At 31.4% G+C, this 21,882-nt stretch overlaps 3 protein-coding genes across 6 annotated transcripts; all 3 read left to right on the top strand.

Annotated features, from left to right (window-relative positions):
• The first annotated feature begins 1,763 nt into the window (after nucleotides 1-1,763).
• On the top strand, nucleotides 1,764-2,809 carry LOC122567420 (protein UXT homolog). 2 transcript variants are annotated; one of them, XM_043725891.1, is made up of 2 exons: nucleotides 1,764-2,085; nucleotides 2,253-2,809. In XM_043725891.1, exon 2 carries the CDS (start codon nucleotides 2,264-2,266, stop codon nucleotides 2,696-2,698), a length of 435 nt encoding a protein of 144 aa, XP_043581826.1. In that variant the 5' UTR covers nucleotides 1,764-2,085; nucleotides 2,253-2,263; the 3' UTR covers nucleotides 2,699-2,809. The 2 variants fall into 2 exon arrangements, with proteins under 2 accessions (XP_043581826.1, XP_043581825.1); XM_043725890.1 differs by having other exon boundaries at nucleotides 1,767-2,044.
• A 142-nt stretch (nucleotides 2,810-2,951) lies between these two features.
• On the top strand, nucleotides 2,952-8,462 carry LOC122567417 (cysteine sulfinic acid decarboxylase-like). Of its 2 annotated transcripts, XM_043725886.1 has the most exons (6): nucleotides 2,952-3,386; nucleotides 4,062-4,308; nucleotides 5,184-5,391; nucleotides 5,471-5,847; nucleotides 7,256-7,447; nucleotides 8,200-8,462. In XM_043725886.1, the coding sequence occupies exons 1-6, from the start codon at nucleotides 3,115-3,117 to the stop codon at nucleotides 8,374-8,376; spliced, it is 1,473 nt and encodes a 490-aa protein (XP_043581821.1). In that variant the 5' UTR covers nucleotides 2,952-3,114; the 3' UTR covers nucleotides 8,377-8,462. The 2 variants fall into 2 exon arrangements, with proteins under 2 accessions (XP_043581821.1, XP_043581822.1); XM_043725887.1 differs by lacking the exons at nucleotides 7,256-7,447; nucleotides 8,200-8,462 and adding an exon at nucleotides 5,935-6,012.
• Nucleotides 8,463-9,675: 1,213 nt separating this feature from the next.
• LOC122567418 (elongation of very long chain fatty acids protein 1-like) lies at nucleotides 9,676-21,582 on the top strand. 2 transcript variants are annotated; one of them, XM_043725889.1, is made up of 8 exons: nucleotides 9,676-10,101; nucleotides 10,705-10,753; nucleotides 11,330-11,520; nucleotides 11,704-11,784; nucleotides 11,851-12,013; nucleotides 12,893-13,032; nucleotides 17,502-17,692; nucleotides 21,269-21,582. In XM_043725889.1, exons 1-7 carry the CDS (start codon nucleotides 9,952-9,954, stop codon nucleotides 17,664-17,666), a joined length of 939 nt encoding a protein of 312 aa, XP_043581824.1. In that variant the 5' UTR covers nucleotides 9,676-9,951; the 3' UTR covers nucleotides 17,667-17,692; nucleotides 21,269-21,582. The 2 variants fall into 2 exon arrangements, with proteins under 2 accessions (XP_043581824.1, XP_043581823.1); XM_043725888.1 differs by lacking the exon at nucleotides 21,269-21,582 and adding an exon at nucleotides 18,231-18,860 and having other exon boundaries at nucleotides 9,682-10,101.
• Nucleotides 21,583-21,882: the final 300 nt, after the last annotated feature.

Raw genomic sequence — 21,882 nt, 5'->3', positions numbered from 1 at the left:
CGCTATTAAGTTGATGGAATTTCTCAAGAATTGATGCTTGTTCGCCTCGATGAAGGCTAAGTAATGTAAGAATACCGTTTAAGATTAAACAAGATCAAACAAAGCATTTTATAATGTGCATCTTCAAAATTAAGAAATGTTTTTACTCTATATTGCAGTATCTCTGTTCTCGAGCTGATATTAGTCGAAATCACTAGATTATGCATGACCAACACGTGGAACAACTGCCAACATACATACGTATAGGATTCCTAGGTGAAATCCGTGGTTGTGGATACGCACCAACGCTTACCAATCTTATACTGATACTGCTATAAGATTAATTTGAGTATTTCGAATCTCGATAGCCTTGAAGAATCTCAGAAGTATTATAGCATGCAATTCTTCATATCAATCATCGTTGCGGAATGCGGTTTATTATTTATTATTATTCTTCCCCTATCAAGATTGTTGCAGAAGGAAAGAGACCATTCTTCTGCCGTTTGAAGTTTTAAAGAACTAACTAAAAGAAATATTTTGCGTGATGAGTAGACTGTGGGTTTTTATGCATTTATGGACAATCTAAAGGTACAAAAATGCACAGAATGCACGTATGATACAAAAATATTGTATGATATTATTATTAAATATTCAGTGTGGAATACTTGTTCTGATATTTAATAAGTGAAATATATCTTTGCTCGTGCTCTATTTCTCTACTAATAAGTTTGGTTGGATACAACTGGAGAAATAGAAGTTATGCAAATGTTTATTTAATACGTTAAATATCATAACAAGTACTATAGATACGTGTAGGCTTGCTCTAATTATTTAAGAAACTGCTAGAAGGCGGCGACAGCTTTCTAAATAATTACTAATAATTTCTACACGAATGTTCATTTTATTTTAAAGTTGTTAAGATTCTTCCGATGAAAATGAGTCTAAGAACGATATACATAAATCAGACTAGTTTTAACAGTATCAGTACACGGAATATGGAAATGAACAGCTTCTTTTACAGCTCCTCCATAGTGCTTTCTAAATTGCTGATTGTAGGAATTATCTGCGCGTGACTGAATTTACAGTACGATCATATGGGCAAAGGTAAGCGTGATCGCAGCGCGATCACCGGCAACTATGTTAATTTACATCACGTGCTATCGTGCAATGACACTAAACGGCTATGGCATTCCCAGATTATCGAATTATCGAGTCAATTAATAAAATACTAATATGGTGTAATGGTGGCAGCTTCTCTTTGGAGGTCGAATCCGAATTATTAAACCTTCGTTCCGGTCAATTCATACATTTTAATGCAACCCAGATATGCGCGCACTATGACGTCTACTTGTGCTTTCATTTGACAATGATAGTGTCTCTAACGGGACGATAATACGCATCGAGGATTTCTCGACGATTTTTCTATTTCCTAATTCAACGACAAGTGTGTCATGTAGAATCCTGATAAATATTATATTTAACAAATTTAATTATTGGAAACATCGAAATCGTCTAATTTGTAGATATTCGTAATTTAATGCACTGCAAAATAATTTCTATATCGATGATTCTAACTACAAATTTAATTATGAATAACTGGTTTAATACGATGTCCAGCATGAATAATTCTAATGTTATTAAAAATTACCATTTTCTACTTTAATTTATCTTAATCTTTTTTGTAAAAGTTATAAGAAGTATTTTGTATAATTTTTTTAAATATAATTTTCTTTTTTGTGGCAGGGATCTGTTTTACCATTGAGACTGTAAGAGTTCCCGACATCTTCCGCTAGAAGCACATTTGGCGCACTTTCACGAGCGTATAATTAGATGTGCTTTGCAAATAATATAATAGTGTATTTTATTCGAATAATGTGTATTTATATGATTCTTGTGTCTCCGGAAATTTTGGTATAAAATACTGCATTGTGTGCGCGTAATATAATTCGCAATTGTTTAAAATGTTAGAATAAAAGCTGCTAGTTGATTATTATGTGTATATTAACCTCAACAGTCGTCGATATTTTATTTCTGTATGCGATTAATTGGTCATAAATAGCACAAAGTGAGTGTTTTGAAAGGATCTATTATTTAGATTTATTTTTAGTAAGTGTGTCTAATAATAAATTGTACCTCTTGTGCATAACAATATTCTATGAAATTATCATAACCTATATTCTATATACTTACACTATTTAGTTTCCTTGATATTATGAAGTTTATAATAATATGGGATGAAAATGGAACATTTTTATAATTTTTATGTCGTCCAGGCTGCTCAATTATGAATCCTAATATTCAGGAAAAGATTTTCAAGTTTGAAACGTTTGTCAATGATGTCTTGAAGGAGGATCTTGCTAAATTAGAGCAGAGACTCGATACTAAGAATGGAGAAATTGCAGAGTTTCTTCAGTTAAAGGGTATGATAACTACCCTCCAAAACAATGGCTTTGATAAAAGTGGCTTTAAAACTCAAGTAGATATTGGACAAAATTTCTTTATTGAAGCACACATTCCCGATGCTTCTACAATTCTATTGGATATTGGTTTAGGGTATTATATGGAATTTTCTTTACACGATGCTCTGGCTGTTATCAATGTTCGAATTAAACTACTGGAACAGCAAATTAAACATTTTCATAAAGAGATAGCCAATATAAACGCTCATATCAAACTAATTCTCCTAGGCATTAGAGAATTGCAAGGGTTTGATGACTGAGTACAAAGCATATTTTGCTCTGTGTAATTTTATATTCTTTCATGTATACATATTTTTCTGCTAATTTTTGTACATATTGAAGCTTTAAATAAATGTCAAACGACATTGAAACACTTATTTTATTTTTTGAAACTCTTCATTTCCAAGATCGATGACGTTAGTCAATCACAGCGAGGCTAGTTTGCATAACGTATTCGCGCATTTAATCCAATGCAAATCGTTCCCTATGTCCCATCAACTTCGTACCGCGAATACCACTCTTTTGTTTCCTTATTAAGCGCAATTGCGTAAATTTGCGAGGACCTTGTGCCTCGCTTATATATGATAGGAGCCAATCGCGAGCGAATCAGTACGTTTTTCGCTTCAACTTTGTTTTCTCATTTCACTACGTTTTTTGGCGTGAAGCGTTCATTTTAATGTCGGATTGGCGGAGCACACCATGCGTCGAAAGGCACAAAGAATTTCTCGAGAATCTTATCACAACCTTGATCGATTGCACCTTCGAAAGTGTGTCCCGTGAAAATCCTGTGTTGAGATGGAGAGAACCGGGTCATCTGCAGGATATTATAAATCTTAATTTGCAGGAAGAGCCCCGTAATCAAGATTGCCTTCTGGAGGTCGCAACTAAGGTTTTTAAGTATAGCGTTAAGACAGGCCATCCTTATTTTATGAATCAGTTATTTTCTGGGTGAGATATCGATAAGAGCATGTCTCGTTTCGAATAAAAATCATTTAAAAAATTATTTATAATTTGCAAAGAATTGGATAATTTGACCAAATGCTTATGAAACATATATTCTAACGTCTGAAATTCATTAATAGTACATATTATTATTTGTATTATTTTAGATCTGAAAAATTTATGAGTCAGATCTGAATAAACAAAATCCAGCACCTTTTATAAAGTGTTAAATTATATCACATTTATGAAGTTTTCTTTTTCCTAATGAAAGTTCAGGTACAAATAATAAATTAATTTTTAGTATTAATTAAAGTCTGTGCCTTTTGCATATTAAGATTGTATACTACGGAAACAGAAAGTTATGATCAATGATTTTTAAGTATATTTACTTCCATATTGCATGTATGTTAACGATACTTTGAATTTTATTTTTAATATTCGCAAAAGCACGTAACAAATCGATGTGTAAAATAATTTTATGTGTATAATTATTTTATTCTCAACATTAATATTACGATTCGTTTTATTTCCTATAAAATATGATTAAGAATTTAAATGACATTTTTTGCAAGGTTTAATTATTAACATGAATAATTAAAAAATTTTGAACGTAACTTTGTTACTTGCTGTTGAAACTAGGAAATGTAATATATACGCGTTATTGGATAAAAATTGATTTAGATTGGATCCATACGGTTTAGCCGGACAATGGCTCACAGACGCGTTGAACAGTTCAGTGTATACTTACGAGGTGGCACCGGTTTTGACATTAATGGAAAGCACCGTGATTACAAAATTATTAAGCATGTTTTACAAGGAAGAAAATGGTACTACTATCGGAGACGGTCTTTTTTGTCCAGGAGGTTCCTTCGCTAACGGTACCGCCATTAACTTAGCTCGATTTTGGTTCAGGAAGAAAGTTCAATATGTGAGTAATTATTACCTTAATAAACAACGCTGATATCGCATCGTTTGGTTAATGTAGCAATAAAACCATATTCTAAATTATTTAAGAGTATTGCCTGATAATAACCGTGGTATCCATTGGAGATGCAGATTATTGGTCATAAGATTATATGATAAGACGGAATAAATAGAACAGGTTTTTTCACGTCCGTGATAGTCACTTATTTTGTAATAATAGTTCTTAAAAATTATAATTTTTTTGTACAGAGTGAAAGATGTACCGAGTGTCTCAATAATTCTGCTACAAAACCATTTCTCCGTTAATTGCAATGAAGAATTAATTGGTTCGAAGGGAACACGTTTGCTGATGTGAGACATTCTTTTTCATGATCATATTCTTCATTAAGTATTATGTATTTATGTCTGCAAATGCTTAATTTAACAATTACTTTAATCTTATAAAGTTTTGCATATGAGAGACAAGGAAAGATACTGAGTAGTTTATTATGTCCCGCTGTCTTTCAAATTTGGTGAAATTAGAACTAAAATAACTTTTGTGGTAAGCATTTCACACACAGGTACCTTAACCTTCTTGTACAGGGAATATAAAAAACGCGGAATATAAAATATAGAGAATACAAAAACGAGACACCCTGTATATGTATTTTTATCTTCGACATTTCATTTATTTTATATCATTTAGAATTTTTATCTTCAATATATGTAAGCTATAATAACGTTTAATAATTATGATTAATGGTTTTAATGCAATAAAAAATAACGAAGTACATATTCTGAAATTTTTTTACGTATTTATGAAGCTTTGTAACTAACATTTCGAATTTAATATTTATACTCTGTAATAACTAATATTCATTATTTTTTTGTGTGTTTTAGAACAAAAATATACCATCTACGAAGCTAGTGCTTTTTACATCCGAAGACGCGCATTACTCGATTTCAAAGTGGGGAAACGTTTGCGATATAGAAGTTGTTCTCATAAAGACTGATGATTATGGCAGAATGGATGTCAACGATTTGAGATTTAATATATTAGAGGAACAAAAAAAGAAAAATTATCCATTTTGTGTTACTGCTACTGCAGGTTCGTTGAACGATAGTGTAATAGTGATATGTAATATAAATACACGGGTTCAATTGCTAATAAGTATGTTTATTTTTAGGAACGACGGTTTTGGGCGCGTTCGATCCATTGATCGAGATTGCAGATACTTGCCAGGAATTCGGTATGTGGTTGCATGTAGATGCAGCCTGGGGAGGTGGTTTGGTATTTAGCAAAAAGCACAGTGTACTTTTAAGAGGAATACAAAGAGCAGATTCTATTCTATTTAATCCGCACAAACTGTTGGCCGTTCCTCAACAATGCTCCTTACTTTTGTCTAAACACAAAAGCATTTTTAAGGAAGCTCACTCTAAAGAGGCTCCTTATCTTTTTCAAAAAGATAAATTTTATTCTAGAGATCTAGATGTTGGGGATAAGTATTTGCAGTGTGGACGCAGACCAGATGTGTTGAAATTTTGGTTCATGTGGCAGGCTAAGGTAATTCAGGAATGAAATATCTGGTTTAAATTATCTTTGTTTTTATAAAATCATTTAGTTTATTTCTAACAGATAATTTCTGTTCAGAGATACTCTTTCTTCGAACTCCAAGCAAGGTTTCATATGCACCGAACACAACATAAGTCCTACTTGTATGATACATAGGTACCTGTCCTTCCCTTATTAATCTTTAAGTGTTAACCACTTATGCAAATATGTGAAAAACTAGCCTTGGTAGCACTTTTTCCCCCGATCTTCCTACAATTGTGCATCTTGTACTTTGTGGTTTAAGCAAGTGCTACGATGCACTCCGTATGAGATAAGGGTCTGTATGCTATGTTTCAAGTGTTTACCAGTATACTTGTGCATATATTAACTTCCCCTGTTAGGAATGAAGAATGTTCATACTGCATCTATCTCAGTGCATTTTCAAGATCATAAAAGAATCTCCTGAAATTCTCAAGAGAGTCTGACGATAGCAGTGGATTTAGACGAGTAACTTTCAAGGTTTTCATCCCTCACTCACACATATACATATTATAATATTCTTAATATATATATATATATTAAAGATTTGAATAATAAATTCTTAAATCATAATACTGATGTTTGATAAATGCTTAACAAGTAGCATTCCAATCTGTATTATAATTCAGATTTTATTCTCAGTAATTCTATCAAATTTAACATGTCTTAAAATTGAATCACAGATAAGACTAAGACAGAATGTTACTATAGTTTAGTGTAACAGAGTTTTGAGTACTAGTATTTTGTATTTATTCACAAATGAAGTTGTTTTACTGACTCCTATGACATCCACCAACATACATGTCAATAGAAAAACTAACATGTATCTATACTCTTGTTTCTTCTTTGTTGGAAACACGTAAAAATTGTATTATTCCTTTTTATTTGTTAATAGAATATTATTGATGATAATTACTAGAAAAATGAAAAATATTATTGGAAAATATATATTTTATTTCGTTAGTTATTTCGAGATATGTGTATAGTTCCTTCTTTTGACACGCCACAAGAATTAAATGAATTGTGATTTATCAATACATCTATCTAATTATTAGAAATTTATTAGTAATGATATAAATTTGTTATAAATAGTAGTTACGTTAGATTGGATAATGAGGATACTCAAATTCTTATATTCTACTCTTTTATTGTGTGGGAAGTCGCAATTTAATGCTACTTTCATCATGGTTTGAAAGTACCATGCTTAAGAAACATTAATGTTTTCTAATATAATCAAAGAAGAAAAGTTTAATAACTCAGTAATTCTGACTTTCTTGATATTTTTTATATTATATAAAATCGAAATAATTTCTGTCATCATTTATTTATCTCTTGAGAATTGAATATATTACTTACAGAACTAATAGCAAATTTGTTTCAGGGTACTTCAGGATTTGAAAAGCATGTCGATCATTTAATGAAACTTTCAGCTCTCTTCAAAGAAGAAGTTGAGAAAAGAGATGGCTTTAAATTAGTGACGGAACCGTGTTTTATAAATGTGTGTTTCTGGTTTATTCCACCATATCTAAGAATTCAGAATTCAGCTTACGATTACAAAAAACGATTAAACGAAGTAAGTTGATTAAATTTTTGATATTTTCATCGTAATATTTAAATACTAAAAAATGGGATGTTTTAGAACGATGAAATATTCAGATATAATGTATAGAAAATTGTTATACATATACACATATTTGTAATACATTTAAACAGTTTTTTAAAATATACTTAATGTTTTAAGAATGTTTAGAATCACTTTAAATGTGCATTTCATCTAAGTTCTAAACCGTTTTTTATAATATATAAATTAAGTCACCGACAATAAATAATGTTAACAAACTTTAATTACTTATATAAATTCGTAAAATGAATTTTTTAATTTTACATACAATTCGCTAATCACTCTCTACAAAATGGAATTAATACTTCTTTTTTTATGTATATTTTATTAGTAATATATTTATAAGAACAGTTAAGTTGCAATTATGTTGTATAAGATCATTAAGTACGTATTTCGTATTTTTATAAGTTAATTAAAAAATATGGTATCGATGATAGATACAATAGAAATCTGTACCTTCTATGGTAGATAAGCAGTCTTATCCTTATCAGATAAGAGATAAAAATTTCACTTTATAACAATCATTTCGCTTTTACTAGCAGTTAATAACTGACAACCTGAAAATACGTATGTATCTAACGTTGATTATCACTTCTATAGAACAATGTTTGTTCTTGAAGATAAATCAATGTATAAAGCTTAAAATATTACAAGGATAATATATCACGAATATATATCTAATAAAAATTTATTTATTTTAATAGGTTGCACCAAAGTTAAAAGAAAAAATGATCAAAAGGGGTAGTTTGATGATCAATTATCAACCACTGCACAAAAAACCGAATTTCTTCCGTTTTGTTATTCAGAATTCAGGCGTAGATATAGAGGATATTCTCTACGTCTTTGACGAAATGGAAAACCTTGGAGAATCTATATGGTAATTTACGGTATATACATAACTCAATGTTATGGTCTTTTAAATGGTTTATATATACTTCTTATTTAATTATATTGCAATTCAAACAAATGATTGTGCCGTCATATTTTTATTTCCATTTTACCTTCCAATTTGCATTTATATAATGCGGCTCACTATAGCGCTAAAAAATTGATTCTTTGTACGCTGTAATTAAAAATGTTGTATTGTATTTGACAAATATTCCGACGACAAAATTTTATCAGATTGCCTCCGAAAGAACTAATGAATTCCAGCCACGAAAATCAATTCGTCTCGGTTAAATAGGCGAAACCTAGTAGCCGGTCGATCTGATTAAGGAAGGGACTGCTACTAAATTTCTAATATCAAGATACGAAGTTAATTGGTGACTGCCTCCGTTGTAGATCGTAGAGCCGCGACGTACCGACTAATCCTGATTCAAGTGACAGCATATCGAGAAGCCCTATGTGTGTATCTATAATACTAAGTTTGTACTATGTGGAGCATACAAACTACTGTTTGCTACCATCGTAGCACAGTTTTTCTTTTGAAACCAACAGAATCCTTTGACGCATAATCTGGTCGAAATGGAACGCTTACTAGTACTGCAAAACTTTTGTAATGATATTTTCATGTAATGTTGTTCGTGTAAATACTTTACTATATCATCCTAGGGAAAGAAATGGACCGGTAATTTCATTAATTCCTTGGTGTATAACATCATTATCGTTTTATTTCAAGTGCGTTTTCATTGTTCATATTTGCGTTTGATTCGCAATAAGCCGTGTTAATGAAATAATGTTTAATTACCAGTATCATTGAATCATACTGGGCAATTTTAGCAAACAGTACAAAATATCTGTATGCATAATTAATTATAAAAGCATGTGCAACGATTAATGATCATGAAACTTTGCAAAACCGTGGTTATAAATTGTAAGATTAAACGAACTTGCGTTAACATAATACTGACAAAAGCCTATTAAACATGTCAACGCTGGTTCATTCTTTAATTTATTATTTCATTTCCAAGGAACCATATGAAATAACAGAAATAAATTTACCTAATATACGTATAATCCTAATCCATCTTTATCCTTTTACATTATAAATACTACTAACGTTATTAACTTAATATTGTTATTAAAGTACTCATTACGAATGCATTTTTAAATCATTTATTTCACATATTCATCTCGCTCTAGATTTACATTCTTTAATGTTAGATTAGCTACAAAACATAAAACTATCGTTATGTTATTATAATTCTAACAAAAAAAAAAAAAAAAAAATGTGGGTAAGATTTCTTAGAACCATACATTCCATATAACTTACTAAATGTTTGTTTAAATTTAGTTCTTTCGTAGTTTCAACATTTTATTTTAATGAATAAAATTATTCCGGCAAGTCTTAGATTCAATTCACCATCTATTTTTAAGCAATATTTCCTGTTCTACTAGTCTTGAATGCGTTTCTTTATCGTATTAAAATAGGGTGCGCGAGAAACCCTTTGCAGGGAACTGTGCTTGTGTGTTACGTTCCTGTTCCCGAGTCACTGCTAGGGGTGCTTGCCCTGCGGATGAACTTAGACAGTAGGTTGCCGCCACGAAAGACGGTGTTAACGTCGATAGTCAGTCACTATTCGAATCGTTCAGTAACCCGAATGTCAGTCGATATCTTCAAACTCGACGGCCAAGATGGGAAGGCTCTCCCAATTCATGTGCCACAGGTATTGCTTTTCTCTTTTATTTCTGAAGTCTAAATGACAATAAAAAGTTTTCAAAGCCAGTTACACTTGTCAAAAGTAGTAGTTGTGGAAAATTTCAAATTTATTTCGAGCGAAATAATATCGTGGAATTTTGGATAAAAGTTGTGTGCCGATTTTTAAGAAATCAATCGTTCAAACGAAGTGCTATTATTCGGATTATAAGTAAAAAGTTGCGAATCGTGGTGAATTTAATTATCGTTGTTGAGAAAACAACGTATTTAGTTTCGTATTTATTACTGTGGTTTTCGAACGTATTTTCACTTTAAAAGTAAGTATAATTCGATATGATTAATTTAATATGGTGATAGCAGTAGTGATAGTAGGTTATTCGATCACTGACGCTATAACTACATCAAGTACAATCATATACATACAAATATATCATCATATAATACAAAGTCATTACTCTATTTAATGTCTCTTAGTTCCCATTTTTCTTATTTCTGTGATGTCGATTGTTTTTCGATTAATAAACTAGCTCGTAATTTTTTCGTTCTACAGGATTGTACTTGATTTTTCTAATGTTTGTAAGATCGTTTGGGACATTTTCTTTCTTATTTGCAGAAAGTGGGATTCTTAGAAACGTATCGTTACATCATGGAAGATGCAGCAGGTTAGCTTCCTTCGGTTTAATTGAAAACATAGAATATTTTAAATATCGTGGGACCTCGTTTGACCGACTTGGCTTGACTTGAGACCAAAGTAACCTGGATATTGCCTGGAAATGCTAGAAAATTGCCATGAATGTTCATTTTATGAAATTTCACTAGCATTATAATAAAACACGGTTGTCGTGATTATAGTGTCAAAATTTATATATAAAACTTACAAGACATTTATTTTAGACATGTAGTTAGCAGAAAATTAGTATATACAATTTTTAAAAGTATTTTAAACATATAGCTAATGTTAAAAAATGGCTCCATTAAATATCGAGTAATACTAACGCAATGGATGATTGACTGAATAATTATTTAAATAATTGCCTGACCTCCGCTCAATCGAGGCTCCTTTTTAGTTTGTAATTATTTCTAACTTATTATTAAATGTAGCTGAATAGCGAATGTAGAATTGAAATCTCAAGTTGATAATTTCAATTTGTTAGATCTGTATTTTATAATATACACATTCTATAATTAAATAGCACTGTATATTATATTTTATAGCCTTTTTGAATCCTCCACTTTAGATTCCAGAGTAGCAGATTGGTTCTTAATGGGCAGTCCATTTCCATTGCTAGGAATTATATTTCTCTATCTGCTCTTCGTTCTTCGTTTTGGCCCTCTATTTATGAAAAATCGAAAACCATACAATCTAAATAAGTTTATGATTTGTTATAACATCTCTATGGCCATCGCGAGCGCAACTGTATTTTACGGGGTGAGTTCATCGGAAATAACTTACAATATCACATTCTATTCATCTGAAATAGTCTAACGTTGTTGTAGTTAATTGTTGTTAATTAATAATTTTCATATAATTTGGAAAAATAACTTATTCCTTATCATCGTTATGCTATCATTACTATTCTTCAAAACGATTAATATATTTTTATATTTAAAGCTACTTACTTCGGGCTTCACCACTAAGTTTTCTCTCGGATGCGAGACTCATGTCATTTCAAACGACCCTGACTCTTATCGCGTAAGTACCACAGTCATTAAACAAACGCGAATTTCGATATTACGAAAGTTATGTCGTATTTAATAGACGGCTCGATGGGTGTGGAGGCTCTTAATGCTGAAAGTCCTCGAGTTGAGCGACACCGTTATCTTCATTCTCAGAAAAAAATACAACCAAGCGTCTTTTCTTCACGTTTATCATCACACGTCGACCGCTTTCCTTTCGTGGATAGCCTGCAAATTTGTCCCAGGTAAATTTTTAGACATACGCGTAAATTTACCTTTAACTTCAATTTCATACAAATGATTATGCTCCTTAAATATATTATAGTACTTAATACTTTTACAGTCGGCGATTTCTTTATCTCGTTTCATTATGATTTCGTATCGCGCGAATCGATAATTTCAATATGTTTAAATATGCGCGTAACAATTGAAGGATTCGCAACAAAAGCGATCCTGTCAATGTTGGCTTTTCCTCAAATCTCGTAACAGTAACAAAGTTAGTAATAAAGCAGATGAAGTATAAATTTCGAGTCATCTGACTACTCTATTTGGTTCAACATTATAAAACCGTAAACAAGAAATCTGTAATCTGCGATTTGCAACTCGCCAATTCATTATGTATCGTTTGTTGAGTAATTATTATGCAAGCGTATCTTAATACTTGTAACTATATATTGTCTGTCGATTCTAAAAAAAGCTAACAAACATTACTTCTAGTCATCGTAATTCCTTTCTTATTGTTACTACTGTATAATTGCCGATTTCAAAAGATCTCATTATATTTGCAAAAATTACGATTCCCGTAGTTATCTCTCATAGCCTTCTAAATGGTTCGCGCAAACAATTTCATTTCAACTATTACAGCACACCGAGCTTCCCGAAAAAGACTCGTATGAGTGGAAATTAAATTGCGCCACGACGTATCAAATTTACCTATTAAGCCGATGCAAAATGGCCATGGTATAAAACACAGAGGAACATGCACGAGCGAATTTCCAACAGTCGTAAATAAAATTCTCCTCTTGCAAAAAATTCATTGCGCGACCATGTAACTTTGTTACAGGCATCCAACTATTTTCCATCCCTTTCTTCCGAACGTGTTAAACGCTCCTTGTTATTTACAGGCGGCATGTGGACGTTCACGATTATGCCAAACTGCATCGTGCACGTGATTATGTACACCTATTATCTGCTCGCCTGCTTGGGCCCACAAGTGCAAAAGAGGATCGCGCCTTGGAAACAATATATTACGGGGTTACAAATGGTACGTTCTCATTTTCTATCTGACTTCGCTATCTGCCATGCTATGTACACATGGCCCGCAATGCATATATCGTGGGCGGTGTTTCGTTGCGCTCGCTGAATTGCCCTGCTGGAAGCGTTATTCGCTCATTTCACCGTGCACCATCGCGTATCGCGTAATCGCAAAATTACATTCGCTATCCTGCAGCGAATTTTTTAAACGTGAAATTGCTATTGACGTTCGACCGTCGCGACCGGTTATACGCAACTGGCTAAGTAAATTAATCTATATAAGCGAATAACGTGGTATAGAAAATCCCGATCCACCGTGGACAATTCGTTGATCGATTGGTGAAACTGTTTGCGAAACTGGTCGATTGGATAATGGTAATAGTATAGAGCTGGCGTCGGTGTGACGGTAAGTCAGTGAGAGCAGGGGGTGGAATTTATGATGCGTCGAGAAGCTGCGAATCCGTGTCATTTGAGGGATTCGATATTAGTTAGAATTTTATGATTCAGAGTAGTTTTTATGAAAAAGCGCGTTGTATCTCGACCTTATTTGAAATTCTAATTTATATTTCGCTTATATCGAAGCTGCAAACGATTCTCTATTTTCCTTATTTATGAATGTTATATTTCTTTCGCGTTTCTTTCCTTACATTTTTCTGTACTTTTTCTACTTTACCCGATCGTTACGCCATTATTTTGTCAGAGATCATTTTTTAATCTTTTACTATTTGTTATCCCTCTTGTCATCATCATGTATTTATGAAGATAAAGACGTACGTATTAATCGTAGTTGTACCTTAACTCATGCCTTTAATATTTATTAGCGAATTTTTATTCGACTTCCTATATTTCTTCTCTAGATATTCTTATTATTGTAAATTGTATTATAATACAATATTTCATTCTTTTGAAGTAAACTTTGATTAAAATTGTAATGAATATTTAATGTTACTATTGTCACGTATTCTACGTGTTATAAACATCTCTAAACGCTGCTTAATTATTTAACGCATAAAATTATTATTCACGTCGCGTCGGTATAACGCAAAAACAATTACTTTCAGTGTAATATTTATGCGAGAAACGATATATTCGTTCAGAGATATATAACATAGTCTTAAAAAAAGATTGATCAACCGGTTGAATGGTAAAGAATTCAATATGCTCTACCCAAACCAATCGTTATAGTTACACTGAAATTATTCTTTATGCTTTCACTGACGTGCCAAGAATCATAGATGAAATCCATATAGCCATAAAATATAAATGTCAAAAAGGTATACAACGCTTGCAGAATAAGGAAGTATCGGAAATAAATCACGTTTCTATGCAAACCTTTTTGTTTTATCTCGAATTCATCTGAATATCACGTTGCATGAGTTTGACGTAAGCAATTTTGTATAATAGTTCTAACGTTTCATATCACAGATTTTGATTTTTGAATAAAAAAGGATCATTTCGTAACGAGCAACTCTCTTTGCAAGAATTCCTCTTCGTTTGCTTGTCCATTAAATCAATTTTTGTAAATGGAATATATGCGAAAATAATGTAATTAAAATGATTTTTTTTTTATTAAAGTCTCGAAAATCAGCCGCAAGTCATCATTCGATATGATTGAGATTATCAATTGTTCCGTTTCTTAGTTATCGAGTGATATTTAAAAATGAATTTGATAAATTTACTTTTCAATTAAATTTGTAATACGTGAATTAATATCCGTATAAGATCGAGCGAAGTATCGTGGAAATGCATAATTTTATCTAATAATAGTTACAGTAATTTATCTAATTTTAGTCACAGTAATTTTTTTCGATTATATCAACTTTCATAATTACGAGTTCCAAATTTCGTTAGTCAACTAAATAAATAATTACGAGTTCTAATTTTCTGCAATTTTCTAATTTCACATCAGGTCCGTTTGCACTTACATTAGAAGATTTTCTTAACCCAATTGGTTGATTTATTCAACACATTTTATTCCAAATATATCATATTCGTTCACGAAGTTTCACCCTCCTGCGGTTCCCTGATAAGGCAACAGTTTCGTCAGCACGTGAGTCTATTTCTAAAAACTTTGTAATAATGCATCAAGTTGGTTTTCTAGTCGTCGATATTTCCAGCGATTTCTATTTCCATCTATTAAAATCGGTGTTCCGTGATTTCGGTCAAATACTTTCGTAGTATATTGGCAAACCGTACGAACTGTTTCAGAAAAATGAAATATCTTTACGCTCTTAAATATTTTAGACCAATTTATTTTAAATACTGAAAAAAGTAATATTTATAAATGTTGGATAGCTTCTAAGGATATATCTTTTACTATAGAATTTTAATAGTGGTGCTACCTACACGGTACCGTTAAATTGTAAAAGATTAAAATATTTTCAGAGTCCTCTTTCACAGTAATTTATTAAGCAATAATATTAGTGAGTTGAAGAGTTATAATACAAATTATTTGTTACAGTATTCTATTCTACAATAATTTTACTTCTTAATTTGCAGCTTGTACAATTCCGCGTGCTTGATTAATAAAGTCACTATGATACAAGGGAATTTATTAATAACTTGTAACTTGCGAATTATCAAATTTCATTAACAGTATTATGTTAGTTTAATTGTACAGGAATTTATAATATCATTATAATATCTTAAAATTCAAAAACTGATTTAATTCCCATTTATTGTTAGCGATAATACTTGTCAAAGAAAAAGAAACGACAGCTGTCAGATTTTTCATTGATAACATTATTTTTTTCGACGAAGTTGTAAAAAGAAAAATTCCTAGACACCTTAATCGAACAATACCAATAGTCAAATACCGCGCCGTTATCTGTTATCGGTGTGCTCTTAGCTAAAGTGATTGCGCAATTGAAAATTTCATTCGAGTCACCGATTAAACCAGAAATCGTGGGAAAATGGATAAAAAGCTGTTCGGAGCACGTTCGAGTACTTTGGGAAACAATAAAACGCGGCCACGCCTTCGACCACCGAATCTCCATTGTTAAGAGATGCAATATGTTTTCGTGGACGAGAACGAAAAAGAAAAAAACGTAGGTATTCGTTACGAATAGGTTGTCGAACTAGGTATACGTATGTATAGGGTGTATCAAAATAGTTAAGCAGAAATTAGAACACGGAATGTTAGGCGGGAAGAAAGTAAGAATTTTTACATTATCGATTCCAAACATCGATAATTTTGATATCCGAAAAAATTATAATATTCAGCAAGAAGAATGCCAGAATTCGGAAACTAATTTAATATTTCTATAAATGGTCGATAATAAAGTACTCGTAAAATTCCTATGAGAGTGACAATGTGCTATCAGAATGACAAGTATACGAAAAAATAAACAATGCCAGAAAAGACATACGCTTTTACCAATATATTTTGCAAGAAGATCATTCAGATCCCTTAAAAAATATCCTAGCAAGATTATACAATTGTCATGAAAAATTACAAATTGATCTTAATGAGATCTTAATCGTTCTTATATAGTTCTAGCGTTAAACATTTCTGTCCAACATCTTTGATATACCCTGTATGTATGTTTCGCGTTCAGTCCGTATATTGGCTCGCATTTGGTTTGCCTAACTCGATAACCGGGTTTTTGCACAGGGAGTTGAAAGGGTTGTAAGTGCCCGATGTGGAATTACACGTGTACTGGCGGTGATTCGATTTGCGTTTCGAGTCCCGGCAGGAAACAACGGTTTAGGCGCACGGGAAAAGGGGCGACTGTTGGGGCTTTTTAATTAAATAATCCGTTGGTGAGCAACTTTTATTTCTCCGCGAGATATCTACGCGACGATTTATCGGGTTACGCGGTCATTTAATTTCGAGTTGAAACGTTTCATGCTGCGACGAGTGGAACTGCAGCTACGAATAAAGAGTACCGCGACAGACTAGAGTGTCATTTTACTTACAACACGATGAGAGGTCTTATTAAGCTTTGTCGTGCATGAATAACGTTGTTTTTGTTTCACGCTTCCACTTCGAAGCGGCCATTCGTTTTGGTCTTATCGTACGATTCCTTCTTTTCTTCCTTTCCCTCTCTTTACATTCCAAATTTTATATTTTACTTTAATAGAAAACTTTTAGCAAAAATCTTCAATATTAGACCGTCCTACACATTCGTGTCATGATGCTAATATATATACGTGATATCTTTGTATAGTTTATACATCTAATTTATATATCTAATATAGTTTATGAACACGATGATAAGTTGGCTGCAGTGGACTACAAAAATAAAGAGATATGTTTCATCTACTAAATATTACAATAAGTATTACTCGACTTTTCTCGAAAACTAAACTTTAAATGAACAAATTTTATTCCATACTCTCTTCTTATTTTTTCATAAGGAATCACCTCGTTTGTATGCCCGTTTGTACATGTTATTCGGCCTCAGTCGCACCCTGTATATAATTCTTAATTATGTGTATTATGTCAAAAGTAAAAAACGTTTTCTTTTATGATTTCAGTTCCAGTTCATAATCATGATATGTCATATGTTCCAAACTTTGTTACCTACTTGTGAGCCAAATCGGAAACCAATAGCTTATATCTACATGTCGCAGATTCTTGTCATGTTTTGCATGTTTTGCGATTATTACAAGAAATCGTATCTCCGAAAAAAGACGGAATAGAGATTTAGAGTGACACGAAAGTTGGGGTAAGTTACAATACATTGTATAATACGTATTCCTTTTTTCTTTCTAAAAAGAATTGTTTCATTTACATAAATTTCTCAAATTGTATCATTTACAAATTTTATATATTTATCTTAATACAACAACATATTTTAGAGAATTGCATTCATTGCTGAAAATAATTAGTTTTAATAGGATTGTTTCAGTAATTATACAGGAATATCATTTCAATCGAATATTCTTAGTCAACCAGAAACATATTTACATTATTCAGCCTTTGTTTCACGTGCCTGTACTACGACTCAATTAAGCATAGAATTATAATTATTCGAAAATGATATTCCAATCGTTATTATGGCAATAAATTTTCACCAAATTTGCCAATTATTACTCCACATATCGATTATCGTGTAACTCTTACAATTATTTCATTACCACCAATGTATCGATTACGGTGTTTTAATTTTACTAAAGTATCAATTTGATATAAATTAATCGCCACAATAAATTCATACGCATGTACCATAATGACCATTGAATAGCTGCCTTTTATGTCGGTAGGTGATTTCGGATTACACGCTGTTCGAATACTTCCTTCAAAATCGTAGAATCCATCATCGAAGAGGCGTCTCTACATAAACATAATTTCATGGAAAAATTAAAATCGAACAATCACGGACGATTACGTTTGATATACCGCATTGGTGGAACGTATTAGACAGAATATATTAGCATAGGATACCATATAAGATCAAAATTCTTTCTCTTAAATGTTGCTTTACAAATATGTATACTGGTTACTGCGAAAATGATTAATTATCATCAAAATTAATACACTCGTACGTATTTTAAATGAATCCTTCAGTATATCGAATTTTTTTGAAGAGGTGTAATGAAATATGTAGGCATAAAGAATTTTAAATATACAAAATTTGTAATAATCACTTACGTTAATTGTTATAATTAGTCAAACATAGATGGATTTTACTAGTAGTATACAGTTTTTCAATAAAAAAATAAACGATATCTAAACATTTTATTTTTTTCCCACCTGATGAAGAGCGAGACACGTCGAAAAGTAAATTTTCTAATTAGTTGTTAAATATATGATTCAAGTATATACACAGAGTTTTAATTACATTTTTCGTTTTTAAAAACAACGAATTAAATACAGAATGTGTATGGAAAGATTTGTGTTTATAATATCGTTGGGTATAAAGAGATCGATATAAACGATATTGCTCGGCTTTGTTAGAAATAAAATTACTTATGGATGTTTCAATTAATTAAAGCTTAATTATTTGACATTATTTTTAAACGAACAGACACGCCAAAAAATTGATCAAGGTGTAGGAAGTTTCCATCAACTTATATTAAGTGTAAGACGAAGATACGACGTAAATGAGCAAGTAGGGACAGACTACCAATTGTCAGACGTAACCTGTAATCAAATAACAAGAGCCATAACTTCTGAAGTTTTAACAATTCTAACGAGTTGAACGCATGTTTCGATTAAAAGTTACTTAACTTAATAAGAAAATATAAAATTTCTCGGAAACAATATCATGTAAATTGCTCAAATAACTTTTAATTCATTCCTTCGGGAAATAGAAACTTTTCTTTATCCCTTCCAGTAATTCAACTACTTCTCCATGCCACTAGAAAGTTTAATGAATGGCCCAGTACTACTAACGCAGTGTTATCAATCAACTTTTAATAAGCAACTTTCATAATCGTATGTGAAAATTGAAACTATGATATAATTTTTTATATTATAATTATATATTATATTATTTCTTAATTATTATTGATTCTTAAAGGCTATGTAAATTTTCTTTTAGTATTATCGTCCCATTGTAAGACTATAGCGATGTTATTTGTAATTATCGGAAATAATACCTGTCTTTACTTTTTCGTTTAATATTGAATAATAATGAAACACTTATATTTGTTTATTTTATTGGTTTTCACGATTAAAAAACTGCACTGGAGTGAAATTTCGTTCATGATGGCATAAACGTGATTTCCTGTAACAACAACCTTTAAAAGTTAATAATAATCTAATTAAATCTAATTAAAGTCTAATTAAATTTAATTAAAATAAAAATTAAATTAATATAATTAATCTAATTAAAGTTAATAAAAGTTAAAATTAATATTATAAATACATTAACAAATAGATTGACAGTATAATATTTTGATAATGACAATTTATTAATAATAAGTAAGAAATAATACAAATATAAGACTATGTATTAACATATTTTCAATAATTATATTTTTCATACTTGTTTTTCGCTAACTAATTGTATTTTTTCTTCTTTTTTTTTATCATTATGACGAATCATTAACAACCAATGTATGATTTCATTTAAAAAAGGGAAGATGACCTTAACATCTCCGAAGCTCCTCCAGATGTAAAAATATTATTACTGTCATATTATAATCCTCTCTATACTGAACAACTTTTATTAATATAGTCTCTTTCATATCTCCAAAAACAACGTAGATATTCAAGTGTCGATTCTTATTCTATCACCCTATATAGCTCTTTTCGTAAACAGTTATACGCATCGCTCTCGTATATGGCTGCGTTCCCTCTGATGGACACGCGCGTTTAAGGGGATGGTATTACAGCCGTCGTTTTCCTGTTCGACCAAAATTAGCATAAAGGATTAGCGCGTCTGTGGCTTAAAGTCGACACGCATGGTTGCACGCCGATAAGAGTTTATTAACGCCGACTGTGTTTATCTTGCAATTTTGACCGGCCTGAAACCCTATATCCTACCCTCGACTTTCTCTCACCAGATTTAGGGTAAGCTGATTCAGTATCCCGTGTTAGAAACGATTATAAAAATCAAATTTATTAAAGGCGATGGACTATTTCGATCAATAATTTCTTTGATAAAGAATAATAGATAGAAAATTGACAGCAGTAAAAATTGAATCCCATAAAGATCATTTTGACTTGTTTCTATCTCCATAAAAATGAATCAACTATTCGTATTTACTTATAACATTAGATTAGTAATCTATTTCGTGCATTTTTTTTAGCCATACGTAAACGTTCAATGTAGTATGAAATCGGGCGATATTACAGATCTAACAAGAAGTTCGAGTATTATTCTCTTCATATTTTCTATTTTTTTCTAGCTTTTTAATAACACTCTAAATATACCGGCCATTAAAATCTTTTACAGAAATAGAACTGCACAATATTTCGAAATTTTCAACAAAGTTATATTAAATGAAAAATATTAAATTAAATAATTTCTTTAGGAAACTAATTGAATAAATTGCTTTAAAAGCAGAACGAGCGATGTCATATAGCATAAGCAGAATTACGTTTTTTTTTTTTCATTCTATTCCACTTTGTAATGCTTTAACAGAGAATCGCTATTCCTTTTACTGAATTAATAATATCAAAGAGCTGCGAATGCATTACTTTTGTTGTAAAGTATTAAACGCAGGTGCGAGCGTCCTTCGTGGTGGCATGCAATACTTATAACTATGAAAGAGAAAGGGGAAAATCCTTTCGTCTGAAATGTGCGACCGTGCAACCAGCTACCTCGCCTTTACTCCATGAATTTATTTTTTAGATCTCGTGAGGTTTGTTCATGTCCGACAGTGTGAAGCTTTTGTCGTGCCACAACTTCTGCGATTTGCAAATTTCAAGCAGTCACAGGAACCATCCTCTTTTCTACGGAAAATATTGGTGAGTTCCGTATAGCGAGCTGACGTCGAGAAATAGTTTTATAATTTCAAGTAATTTTTGAACTTTTGTTATAAATACTCAACTCATAAATATAAGACATTCTGTATATCTTAATATTCACACGAATATGAACATCACAGAAGGAAAACATGATGAGTGTATCTTTGTTGAGTTTCTGAATTTAATGCAATCGTATGATTAAACGAGAGGAGAATTTTTATTTAATATAATTGGAAATGAAAACAATCCGTTGGATTCAAAGATGTAAATCTTTTACAAATAGATGGAAGATTGGTAAAATTTTGTATTATATTTATTCAGAAAGTTCCCTATTTTGTCTTTCATTACGAATGAAGGTATCCATTCCTCTTTTTGATATGCTTTTAACCATTTTCAAAAGTTTCATTTTTATTGCGTTTGAATGACGACGGAAAATCTGCACGTTTCTCATTTTCCAAAAAACTAAACATAAAATCTGGGTAGACTTCCTCATTGTTG

This window comes from Bombus pyrosoma, linkage group LG5 (assembly GCF_014825855.1).
Source record: "Bombus pyrosoma isolate SC7728 linkage group LG5, ASM1482585v1, whole genome shotgun sequence".
NCBI classification, from domain to species: domain Eukaryota; kingdom Metazoa; phylum Arthropoda; class Insecta; order Hymenoptera; family Apidae; genus Bombus; species Bombus pyrosoma.
This window is presented reverse-complemented; position numbering and strand designations above follow the sequence as displayed.